Source organism: Phacochoerus africanus, chromosome 7 (assembly GCF_016906955.1).
Source record: "Phacochoerus africanus isolate WHEZ1 chromosome 7, ROS_Pafr_v1, whole genome shotgun sequence".
In the NCBI taxonomy this organism is placed as follows: Eukaryota; Metazoa; Chordata; class Mammalia; order Artiodactyla; family Suidae; genus Phacochoerus; species Phacochoerus africanus.
In genome coordinates this window covers 96,915,356-96,928,396 of record NC_062550.1, presented here as the reverse complement: position 1 = coordinate 96,928,396, position 13,041 = coordinate 96,915,356, and the positions used below count along the sequence as shown (strand labels likewise).

Below are 13,041 nucleotides of genomic sequence, written 5' to 3'. Positions count from 1 at the left end.
CCACCAAAGCTACCTGCACAATTAAAGGGGAACATGTCATTGACTCACTCACACTTTTGCACAGCTCTTCTGAGCCTTGCTCACGCCACGACGAACAGGATCCCTCACCCGGTCTCGGACTCAAGACGGACCTCGCCCCTGGTGTCTGCCTCACCAGCTTCCTCGGTCAGCCCATGTCACTTCGGTGGAGCGGCTTCTTTCCCAGTGGCCACATGTCAAAGAACATCTCCCATCCCTGTCACTTTCTATCTTGTCCTACTGGGTTCTTCTTTCTTTCCTTTTTTTTTTTAGGGCCACACACGCAGCATATGGAAGCTCTCAGGTTAAGGGTCAAATTGGAGCTGCAGCTGCTGGCCTACACCACAGCCACAACAACGCAGGATCCAAGCCGCATCTGTGATCTTAACCCACAGCTCACGGCAACGCTGGATCCTTAACTCACTGAGTGGGGCCAGGGATTGAATCCGAGTCCATGGATCCCAGTCAGGTTTGTTTCCGCTAAGCCACAACAGGAACTCCCCTACAGGGTTTTTCTGCAGAGCACAAATCACTAGTATGTTTGACTGCTGATTGTCTCCCTTTGATGGAAGGAGCTCCATGAAAGTAGGAATTCTGTCTGTTTCACTTTCCGTGGTAGTGACAGAATTCAGAATAGTCTCTGGCATGAAAATACACAATGAATAAGGGAAGGGAAGCATCAACTGGCAAAGAGACCTTATTAACAGGGCAACGTGGTGGCATAAAGGAATCGAAACAGGTTTGGCCCCGAAGAGTACGAACCAATTCTTAGAGGAAGAGATGCCAAGCAGGATGGTGAAGGGAGGGTGGAACGGGGGGCATGCCAGGTATGGCAGGCAGCAGGCGGGAAGGCATAGGACACAACAGAGCACTGCACACATGTGAACTTTGTGCAGCTGCTGTCGCAAATGGTAAAAGGGACAAAAGATGAGGTGGTAACAGAAGGCAGAGCAGATACACACGTCAGGATGACTACGCTCAGGCTTAACCTGAGGATCGGCACAGCCGGATTTGCATTTCACAGAAGTCTCTTTGGAGGCAGCAGGGGGAAGAGGGACTACAGATCTGTAGTCACGGCGAATAGGAGTTGACCGTAAAAGTCTCCGCAAGGGACAGTGATGCTGAAAACTACAGCAGTGCTGGGCTGGCGATACAACAGGCATCGTGAATGCACGAGACTGGATGCAAGGATCACCTCCACTTCTTCAAACGCACGTTTCACTATCACTTTCTATGATGCAAAGTGCCTTTTTTAGAAAGTGAGAGGGACTATTTAAGGGTCATGTCTCCCTCTCCCTTCCCCAAGCCTGTGCCACCCCCAAACCCCCCCCACCCCGCCCGCCTGCCCACACATGCACACACACACACACAATCCCAGGTATGGCTGTATCTAGAAACCAGAAATGAGAGACTAGTTTCTGCCTCCTCTCCCAACTCCTCTGAAATAGGCAGCACTCTCAGGTCAGTTCCTGGTGCACGGTGTCCCTCGGTGGTACAGGTTTAAATAAGCCTCAATGAAGTACTCGCACAGCAAGGGTGCACGGTTCCAACAAGACTCACGCACCCGCGCAGGAAGGGGGCTGCTCTGTTCCTGAGGGCAAAGCTGAGCTGGGCCTGCAACTGCCGCACACATGGAGGGACTGTGGGGGAGAGCTGGGTCCCCCAGGAAGACTTGAGCACTGTGACCAGAAAACAGGGAGCGGATGCCAGGGAGACAAAGCACAAAGCTCCACCATCCCTTTCTTCTCTTGAATTAAGGGAAAACAACATTTTCCAAGGTTCCTCCCCTACTCCGGGGCTTCACCTTAGCCGATATTGCTCGGCTGGCAGTCTTAGGGCCTCATTCAACCCAAACGCCGTGACCTTGCACTTCTGACCCTCACAACAGTCCACTTGGAGGAGCCTCACACCCCTCGCTCCGCACAGAGGCTGAGAGCCGCGAACTAACAAGGTAACAAGGTGGTGCAGGTGGACACACAAATCTTGGACCATCTCATGCCAACCCTCTAAATGCCAAGTTTGCTGGCTTTGAGAATATGGAATTTATTAGATATCGAATACAAAAATAAACCCATCTAAATAAAGACCCAGAGAGCTCTCTATCCCTCTCTAGATTTTCCCACTGGAATCCCTACAAAAATATTCGCACACACACAATGGCTAGCAAAAAAATGCAAAGCTTCCAGAAACGCCACGCTGACGAAGGCTGATGATGGGGTTGAAGGAGCTCATGATTGGAGGAGCCCCCTGCTTGTTCAGCCGTCAGATCCAAGGCTGACCCTTGGGAGTCTTCCTTCTTCCAGATGCCAGGCCCTCCGTACTTCCTGCCGGATGAAGTCCTAAGGCCTTCCGCATCAGGCGGGACCTGAGCCTTCCCGCCCCCTCTTCCGTCTCTTCCCACTTCTCGTGTGTGGCCAAGGCTGAAGGGTTCAGTTGACAGAGTGCTACCTTCCTGGGGGCCCCGGTGTTCCTCCTGCTGCCTCCCTCCCGGCGGGGGGCGAGGGGGGTGCCACCTGTTCCTCATCTGATGCGTCCCTGCTGCCTCCTCGTCTCCCTCCCTCCTCTCAGTCTGAGGCTTGGACTGGCTCTTTGGACCTTTCCTCACACAAGCTTAGGTCAGTGCCCCACTTACACACTCGCTTATCACTGTGTGTATCATTTTCCCATGGGACACTCCCTTTTATAATGATTTGTACCTTTTTGTCCCCACGGAGTTATAAAAGCTCCTTGAGGCTAAGACTTTCATCTTTCCATACTTAACTCTCAGCACAGCTATGTGGCTCATATCAAGGGTTTTGCTTATTAAAGGATTGTTTTGAAGATAAAAATTTCACATTACTGGCACCCTTTCAACCTTTCATATGTTCTCTCTGACATTAGTGTCATGTTTTTTTTTTTAACATTCATATTACACATAAATATTTCAATACAAGCCAAGGAATAAAGTATTTCCTAGAATTTACTCCAGGAAAAACTACTCTTATCTGAACAACTTGATAGGATTTCTTTTTGCCATTAGAAAATGAAAGTATGTCAGTGGCCATCATTCCATTAGTAGCTTGGCTGCAGGGAATTCCGTCTACGCCTCCTGCCCCATGCGCACTAACCAAGGTTCCGTGATTCTGGACAGAACCGTTTCCCCACCCCTTCCAGTGACTGATGTGTCCGCAGGTATGTCAGTCATTACAAACTGCTTCACATTGTCTTTGAGAGGAAACAGAGGTAAAGAGGACGCAGTGGATAAATAATAGGTTTTTGTTATGAGTCAGAATGTACATGACGTGTTCTGTCTCGAGAAGCTAAATCGGCATTCAGTGCCCTTGCTTCTGTTCAGCCCCCTGATGAAGGTAGGAGAAGCCCTTCTCCTTAGCAAACATGTGGAGCTACAAGACGGGCCTGCGCCTCTGCTCGCCAGGCCCCAGCCACTAGATGACACATCTCTGCCTCCTCTTGTTCTTTACAAATCACTTTATAAATAAATACAAATGATTTGACCAGCCTTTTGGGACCATCACACATGTCACCACCTCCTTAGACGGGGAAAAACATTATCAATTCAAGTTACATAACACATTTAAAAACTAAATAAGAATGGGATAGAGCAGGATGGCTGAGATTTATCTGGTGATTAGTACGTGGGTGCTCTATGTCTATTTACTCATTTTCAAATACCGTAGCAACCTTGGTGGCAGGTTACTCTCATCATCCTAACTTTACAGGTTAAGAAAACTAAGGCATGAGGAGTTCCTGTCATGGCTCAGTGGTTAACGAACCCGACTCATCTCCACGAGAACATGGGTTCGATCCCTGGCCTCGCTCAGCAGGTTAAGGATCCGGCCTTGCTGTAAGCTTGGTGTAGGTCAAAGACGCAGCTCAGATCCCGCATGGCTGTGGCTGTAGTGTAGGCCAGCAGCTACAGCTCTGATTCGACGCCTAGCCTGGGAACCTCCATATGCCACAGGCATGGCCCTGAAAAGACAAAAAAAAAAAAAAAAAAAAAAAGAAAGAAAGAAAGAAAGAAAACTGAGGCATGAGAAATTAGGTGCTTTCCTCAATGGTCACACAGCTAGTAGGTGGCGAGGCTGGGCCTATATATTTAGGTCCCAGGTCCACGTTCGTACTCACAGAGCTACATGGCATATACAGAAATACTACTGAGATGGCCAGAGGCTAACGTAATGGAGCCCTTGAGAAGAAAAAAAATACCGACTAAACGTATGGCCTTCCATCTTTTCTTAGTCTGCTCAGACTCATGACCATAAAGCACAGTCAACACCTCCTGAGCAATAATGCCCCACTGAGAACACAACAAGGGCTGTGGACTGTGCGGCGAGACAGACAGAGCTGGGCTTAAAGGCTCACTCCACCACATCGTGGCTGGGGATGCCTAGCCTGCGATGTCCCATGGTGGGCACAGATCCAGGGGACTGTGCAGTTCAGAGCACCCCCCCACCCCCACCCTTGTGGTCACCTCTGTAGCAGCCCCCTTCTTGTGAGAAGTGTCCCCTCTCCATCACCAGAGCTCATTTCAGTGTGACTCTGCCTCCCCGGCCCGGGGAAATCTGGACAATGACACTATCTCACTGCCTGGCGAGGAGACGGGCACAGGGTCCTGGCTGGGCCAGACTCACCCCCCGGTACTTTTCTAACTGGAGCTGAGTGACCCTCTTCCTCTCTGGTCACAAAGCTGTGAGGACATCAGCTGCGGGGTGGCGGTGCCCTCAGTGCCAGGGTGTCTGAGAGAATAAAGCTGGCACATAAAGGGGCCTAGAGAGTCCTGACGGTACTGGGTCCCTGGTCCTGGTCTCTCATTACCAACGCCAAGGTTATCAAACACATCGGCCAACTCATCCTCTTAAGAAGGGGAAAAAAAAATGGGTTTCTGCCACGTTCAGCAAGATGAGTTCTAATTTTAAAACTCAGTTTCCTCATCTGTGAAATGGGAAATTTAAGGCAACAGCCTTTCCCTCCCAGGCCAGTTCGGATGAGGAAATGAGATCTATTTTAAGTATCCAAGCAGCCTGTCTCAGGAGTTGAGGGCTGCACGGCTGTGAGCAGACGTTCATAGCATTTACAATAGCACCTGTCCCCAAAGATGATGGCGTTATTCTTGGTTCCTCTCTTTCTCATCACATCCAGCACGACAGCCAGTACTGTTGGCTGTAACTTCAAACCACGTTGACCCTTGAGCAACACGGGGGTTGGGGCGCCCGCCCTCCTCGTGGCCCCAAATCCACAGGTTAACGACAGTCCGCCCTCCGGATCCCGGGTTCCCCCGTATTTGTATTTTCCGCATTGGCGGATTCAACCAGCCTGGGTTCGCGCAGTCAGCTGGTACTTACTACTGACAAAACAGCCACACATACGTGGAGCCCTGTAGTTCAAAGCCGTGTTGCTCAGGGGTCAACTGCACAGATGATCTAAACTCCAACTGCTTCCTGAAATCTCCTCAGCCGTGAACCTGGACCCACCCCGGATGAGAGCTGCTGCGAGAGCCCCCGGATGGCATCTCCTGGCTCTGCCCTGACCTTCAACAGTCTGTCCTCCCCGCGGCGTCAGCACGATCTCATTCACCTGCGAGTCAGAGCGATCAGATCAGCACACGCAAGGGCTCGTCCACCCCGACTGTCGACGGTCGGCTGGGCTGTTCCTCCCTCCGAGCCTCTTCCCCACGTCCCCACACTCTCTGCCACCTCAGCCTGCGTGCTCGTCCTCGCACGGCCAACCCAGCTCCCGTTGCCTTCTCCCAAGATGCTCACTCCTTGGCCTCCCTCAGGGCTCTGCTCAAAGGCCACCCCCCTGTGAGCCGAACACTCTGCAGAAACCAGCAGCCCCCGCTCCTGTCCGGCTGTTTGCTCCACCGCACGCGGCCATCCTCTGACCTGCTGCACCTGGTGTCCCATGTTATCATCTGTCTCCCGTCTCCAGAAGAGAAGCTTCATGGGAGCAGCAGTTTTTGACTGTCGGGTTTACAGTTGTTTCTGGCACAGGGCGGACTCACAATAAATATTTGCTGAACGAAAGGATGAACTTTCTGAGGGGTTGAGGGTCAAAGATGGAGCACAGCAGGAAACAGAGGTGGAACCTTTACGGGTGCACTTACTTGGCACAGCGCACCCAGTGCGTGTGTCGGTACAAGGAGTACAAGAAGCGCTGGCGGTGCATGTTCCATACTTTGATGGATTTGTCTTCAGAAGCTGTCGCAAGAAACTGGCCATCGGCTGAGAAGTCCACACTTCGAACGGGAGCTGTGTGAGCTTTAAATTCAGAGGATTTCCCTCTCCTGGAAGTAAAGAGTTTAATATTGATAGCATCCGATTTAATTATAATCAATATCTAATCAATATGCGCACTATAAGACATTCAAACAGTTGAACTTTTGTAAAAACTGACAGTAGTTCCCTTGTGGCCCAGCAGGTTAAGGATCCGACATTGTCACTGCAGTGGCTCGGATCACGGCTGCGGGGCGGGTTCAATCCTTGGCCCAGGAACTTCCACATGCTTCAGGCATGGCCCCCCCCCACCCCGCCACCAAAAAAAACCCCAAAAAACAAAACCAAAAAAAACTGACCGAAGTGTGGGAAGGCTGTGTGGTGCTGTACTCCTCGTCAACACTGTTCCAAGCTGGTCTTGTTCATTAAGGTCACGGTTGACATGCAACACGAGAGACCCAGGTGGCCCCACCCCAAAATTTATTTGTTGAATTTGTTTCGCTTGGAAACTAGCAAATATTTTGAACCAATCTCTACATGCATTCTAGGTACCTGTGGTTCCTCTAGAGAAGGCAGTATATAGTTTAAACTGCAAGCTAGAAAAGCTCCGATTTGTCAAATGAAGAGCTCTAAGGCCTGTTTTCAAACAGGGGTCACGTGGAAGTTGTGCAAGGACAGTCGGGTTTGGGGAGGAGGAGATGGCCTCGGCGTCACTTGCCTCCGTACGGAATGTCCGTGGGTGGCCTGACTTTCCTCTTTGCACCCAGCAGCACTGGGAATGGAGATCCCCGGGGCGAACCCAAGGCCCTGCTCAGCCCTGGGCCCAACTTTACAATCACAAGCAAAAATCAAACAGTAATGACATACTTCAGTTCCCAACAGCTTTGAAATTTCAGATAAAAAGACGGAGAGGAATTCCTGTTGTGGCACAGTGGAAACGAATCTGACTAGTATCCATTGGAATGTGGGTTCGATCCCCGGCCTCGCTAGGTGGGTTAAGGATCTGGCCTTGCCGTGAACTGTGGTGTGGGTCACAGACTCGGCTGGGATCCTGGGGTGCTGTGGCGTAGGCTGGCACCTGTGGCTCCCCTTTGACCCTTAGCCTGAAAACTTCCGTGGGTGTGGCCCTAAAAAGAAAAAAAAAAAGATGAAGAAGATAATGCGTGGGCTTTAAGGAGAAACAGCAGGAAAAAATGTTGAAATATAATGAGGGCAGGCTAGTACTGGAGTTACATGGTGGCATTTGGAAAATGCTACTTTGTGTCACTTCCCAAGGTGCTTTCACTTGATGTTACATTTAGACTTAGTAAGTTTTCCATTCAGAAAATCCTATTTATACAGGTGATGCCTCACGGGGAAAGTGGCCACAACTGAAAAAGATTAGGCAGCAGAATTTGCAGAAGCCTGGAAGTGACACCCAGCTCCTGCCCCTCCGCCCCCCGCATCTCATGGGTCAGCAAACCTATTATTTAGTGCTAGCGAGATCTCCAACACCTCCTAAACGGCTTTGAATCCCTCCTCTTCTTTCTATCTCAGCTACGCTCGCATTAAGTTAGCTACACCCTCAATATCCTTCACCTGGATTACTGCAAAAGCCTCTTAACCGGCCTCCCGCTCTAGTCCTTTAGCCCCCTCTGGTCACCTACACACTGTGCTGATGGTGTCATTCCAAGCATGCAAATCCCAGTGTGAACGTGTCCCAGGCTGCTCTCCAAGGAAAAGCACACTGCCCGAGCTCTTTGGCGAGACATCCTGCCACGCCTTTGGCGAGACATCCTGCCACGCCGCTGACTTTGGACCCTCGCAACAGTCACACTGCTTCAAACAAGCCTCTGGCTTGGTACTGAAGCTTTCTTCGCCTCACCTCCTCCCCCTACTCCCGAAGCCCCCTCCCCGGACCAACCCAAAGTGGCTCCGTTTTGCTTATGACATTACATAGTATTTTTTGTTTTAAAATAGACCAGCTTCTCTCCTATTAGGTAGTCATTTTTTTAGGACAGGAATGATGACTTAGTCATCCCTCAAAGACCAGCATCTAGCACAATGTCACGCATGTAAAAAGAGCTCAGTACGTTTTGTTCCATTCTGCTGGGAAGAGTCAATACTTCATGCTTCGGACTAACCCTTCCGGTCATCTACAGAAGGTACTAAATCTCCATCACCTGATTTATAATATTGCACCAGGAATAACCGAAATCAACATTTAAAAAAAAAATAGGAGGGAACATGCAGGGACTAGTTCACTGAGGTCTCAAGAGAAAGCTCTATGAGCAGAAACCAGGAGTACAGTGTGGCCTGATCCTAGGCATACGACCAAGAGAAAACACAGAACAGACTTGGCATCTGCAGTGAACAGGAAGCCGGGAGACAGCCGGTGTTACCAAACTCTGCCCTGATCTTTGGTTCTGCACTCCACACTCCAGGATGCTATCCTGTTTGCCTTCTTTCTACAAGCCCCTCCTCTGGCCATAGGCTGGCTCCACTGCCAGGTGTGGATCCGGTCTCAACAGGAAGCATCTAAGAAAGCAAGATAAGAGTGCCCTGTTTGTTGTGCTGCTGCTCGACTGGTTTCTAGCTCCTCACTTTGCCTTAAAACAGGTTTTCCACCTCCCACACACTCAACTGCCCCTTCTGCCTGAACTCTCCCAACTGACCACCACGACAGACTTGCTCCGGTTATTCTTTCTTGGCCTTCTGGTCACCAGCTGTAATGTCTGCTCATGTGACTGCTCACAAGGAAATTGAGCAGGACCCTGGGGGGCTCCTGGGCACAGGACTTTCTGTCTCCTCCATTTCTTGTTTTGAGGGAATAAACTTCAGCCTCCAGGACCTTCCTCCCTGAGTTCCAAAGGGCAGATTCAAACAGTTGCTAATCAGGAAAGGGAGGAAGAGTCAAGAAACACAGTGCAGCCTTGGGGCAGGGCCCTGGTTCCTTTTCAGGGAGTATACATAACAGTAACTTTGAGGTCTTCTCATGTGTAACAAGAGATAGATAACAATATCTATCTATTGATCATATATAACAATATCTCTTAGTACAGAAATAAAACCCCAACAAATGAAAAATGTTAGGAAGCGGTCTTCACTCCTGGACCACCAGAACTAGCCCGGCGCCACTACACACCATGAAAAACTTGCATCCATCTTGATCCTTATCTGTGGTCCTATTTTCTGCTCCCGGAACTATAAAACCACCTCCTGTTCTCTCCCCAAGGAGGGCACAGTCTTTAGGGCACTAGCCTGCTGTGGCCTCTTTTGCTCGGCAAAGCAATGAGGCTAATTTTTTCACCTTTGCCCAAAACCCTGTTTCAGAGTTTCTCTTCGACAACGGTTTTGGCTACAACAACTCCCCTCATCACTGTGCACACACACACCCCCTCCCCACTGGAGGTGGAATCCGTCGAGTTTTCCCTTTGAATCTTGGCTGGTGCTGTGACGTCCTGTGATGCGCAGAATGTGGCAGAAGGAACCCAGGACAAGTTTCGGGCCCAGCATTTAAAAAGTCTAGCGGCATCGTTTTACTGCCCTAGAACCCAGCTGCCATGCTGTAAGGAAGTCCCTGTGCTCCTAGAGGAAGGGCACACGCAGGACCAAGGGTCCCCTGCCAACAGCCAGCAACAAGGCTGCCGGCACATGAGAAGGCACTGGACCTGCCAGCCCAGCTGCCAGCTTGAGAGCCAACGTCAATGGGGCAGACCATCTCCTATAATTATAAGAAATGATAGTTCTTGGTTAGCTATTAAGTTTTGAGGACCGTTACGCAACAAGAGATAACCGATTCACCGGTTTCCTTCTTCTTGCCATGACCCACCATGGCCCTGGCCTCACCACAGTGTGGTTTAGGAAGATAAACTAAAGACATCTACACAAGCCCGGCGGTCACACTGAGACGAGCCAGTACAAATTCATGATTCAGGGTGCTGTTAGCTCACCTACCCTCTGGCAGGCTATTCACTGAGACGTCCTTCAATTAGCAGCGGGAGACTGAGGCTGTGCTGAAAATAGGAAACCACTAGTCAGACTCCCAAAGTGAAAGGTCTCAGAAAATGCTTTTGCTCTTGGCCTCCAAACCAGTCTCTCTCCCTTACAAATGCCTCTCCGTTGCCGTCGGTGGTGTCGTGAGCACACATCACTTCCCTTCAACAGTTTTTGCTACCTTGGGATAATGTTCTGATTCCTCAACATGGAGTTTCCCTTGGGTAGTGGCGGGGGGAAAAGTGCCCACTGGTAGGGAGGTGCCCGGGAACCTCTGTTCATTTGGGCCTGTTCAGTCGCACATCGCCAATCCAAACTCGCCACCATAAAGCAAAGGAAAACACTCCCCAAAGTAGCTATGGGGAGAAATGGATGGGATGTGTGGAATTTGTTCTAAAAATATGTGCTCCAGGCAAAAAAAAAAAAAAAAAAAAGTGGAAGGAAACAGATGACACAAGACTGATAGAGCGCTGACAGCAAATGGAGCCGGCTGAAGGTATGGTGGAGAAGGAGCTGTTACGCTGTCCATTCTCTTTTCATCTGTAGTTCATGTTTTATATAACCAAGAGTTTAAAAACTTTTAAAATAATCAAGGCTCAATAACTGCTTAAAATATGGAGTTCTCTTGTGGCACAACGGGTTAAGGATCCAGCACTGTCACTTCAGCGGCTCAGGGAGCAGGTTTTGGTCCCTGGCCCAGGAATTTCTACAGGGCACAGGTGCAGCAAAAAAAAATAATAATTGCTTAAAATAGGTAGGCTATCAGATAGGGTTTGAAGACCCTCTTACAGCGAGACTTGCCATGACAGGATAGGACTGTGCACAACTGGGTGTATACATTTGTCAGAAGTTTTCTCTAACAATACAATTCTAGAGCCCAAAATGAATGGTATGCATCAAAGAACAGCTCCAGTGCAGGAATTTTTAACAGAGATTCAAAGTCCCCTAAAGGACCCACGAATGGGTGATAGAAGGTTAATAAACTATAAAGTTCTCCTTGGGCTAATGTCTGTCTCTCCAGGGAGACAATCTAAAGCTTACCTCAGATTTATAAAGGGACTGGTGGCCACCACCCTTCCTAACCTACCCCTCAAATGAAGACATAATACACCTATTTCCACGGTTAGAAACAGTTGTCAAAGAGAAGACGTATTTACGACTGAAAGAGGAAAAACTAGCATGGGATAATTCGACTTTATGACAAGGGCAGCCACCTCTTTTGTGGTTTCAGACGGAAGATGTGCAGGCCACTAGGGAGTCTGGGTATTCGAAGAAGGGCACAAGCAGCAGCCTGGCTCCGATTTGCTTTCGCATCTCTGAAACCAGCGCACAGCAGGTGTTCATTTCTCTTACTTATCAGGAATCCAGAGTCGAACGGTTCTGTCTCGTGACGCAGATGCCAATAAGTTTCCCAGAGGAGAAAACTGCACGCTGGTTACAACGTCCTTGTGACCCACATATCTGAAAGCTCTAGCTTGCGGCTTGAAACTCCAGAGCATGAGAAAGGTATCCCAAGAACCGGTAGCTGTTCAGAAAGAGAAGGACAAAACCACGGTGTGTTAAAACACAATGTGGGCGGGTCTCAGTACAATGGGCAGCATCTCTAAGAGCAAGACGTCCATCCAGGTAAAACAGACCAGGTAATGGCAAAAACACTTGCTTAAAAAAAAAAATTCAAAGCCACATCACTAACAGGCAGGCTTGGCTGTGTCCTGTGCAGCCACACAGCAGGATTACTGGTCCTTATATTTGGTTAGAACTCCCTGACGATTTACCAGAAGGCAGGACAACAGAGAGACACAGACTAGGGGTCACCTCTGTCTCCCTCAGGGTGACTGAGACAGGGACTCAATTTCTGTGTCACAAGGACTAAATGCTTTTCCTGCGAGGGCTGGATGAGATGATTTTTTTTAAAACTGTTTATGTGGCGATAACTTCACAGTTACAGAACGGTCACAATGAGAGTATAAAGAACATTGATCTACTCTTTCCCAGACCACCTGTTGTTAGTATTTTGCCTCGTCTGGTTTACAATTTGCTCCTGTGCTCGCTCACTTTTTCGGTCCCCAAGCTTATGTGTGTACACACAAACCCTTTTTTTCCTACGCCATTCTGGGGAAAGCAAATACATCATCATGGCACCTTTACTCCTAAACACTTAAGCGTATTTTTCCAAACATAAAGATAGTTCTCTTATATACCAATGGTACAGTAATCAAATTCAGAAAATGCACTATTGACAATACTTTCATCTACCAGTTTGTTAATTGACCAGAAATGTCTTTCACGGCTGGATAAGGCAATCTTAAAAGACTCTTTTGGTCTGTTATGCTATTCTACAATTGATAAAGGGATCATGTGTTTTAGACATTAGCTTAAGGCTTTAAGAAAAGGAAAACAAATGGAAGCAATGCCTTAGACAAAACATGAAGAAATAAATAATTCAAAGACAGATCTAATTCTTGCTCCCAAACCAAATTTTATAAATGCATGTAGCCCCAAATAGCCCTAATGATAGGAACCAGGTCAATGAGAATCACTAAATCACTAGATTTAGAATGTCTGGAAAAAACTAGTATTACTATGAGAAGGGAAAAATAAAGTCACTGAAGGAGTTCCTGTCATGGCTCAGCAGGAACGAAGCTGACTAGGAACCATGAGGACGACACAGGCTCAATCCCTGGCCTCGCTCAGTGGGTTAAGGATCTGGCATTGCTGTGAGCTGTGGTGTAGGTCGCAGCAACGCGGCTTGGACCTGGCTGTGGCTGTGGCTGTGGCTGGCAGCAGCTGCAGCTCCAATTCAACCCCTAGCCTGGGAACCTCCATATGCTGTGGG

At 49.0% G+C, this 13,041-nt stretch overlaps 1 protein-coding gene across 6 annotated transcripts in view; it reads right to left on the bottom strand.

Moving 5' to 3' along the window:
• The window catches only part of POC1B (POC1 centriolar protein B), a 90,448-nt gene that overhangs the window by 57,474 nt on the left and 19,933 nt on the right, over positions 1 to 13,041 (bottom strand). For 5 of the 6 annotated variants that reach the window (XR_007135970.1, XM_047788321.1, XM_047788318.1 and 2 more), the window contains 2 exons: positions 11,559 to 11,730; positions 6,122 to 6,301 (listed from right to left, as the gene is read on the bottom strand). Coding sequence is in view for 5 of the 6 variants with exons in the window: in XM_047788318.1 (XP_047644274.1) it covers positions 6,122 to 6,301; positions 11,559 to 11,730 (352 nt within the window). In the remaining variant the exon portion in view is untranslated. The remainder of the gene's footprint in view (positions 1 to 6,121; positions 6,302 to 11,558; positions 11,731 to 13,041) is intronic. The other variant, XM_047788320.1, reaches the window with a different exon arrangement.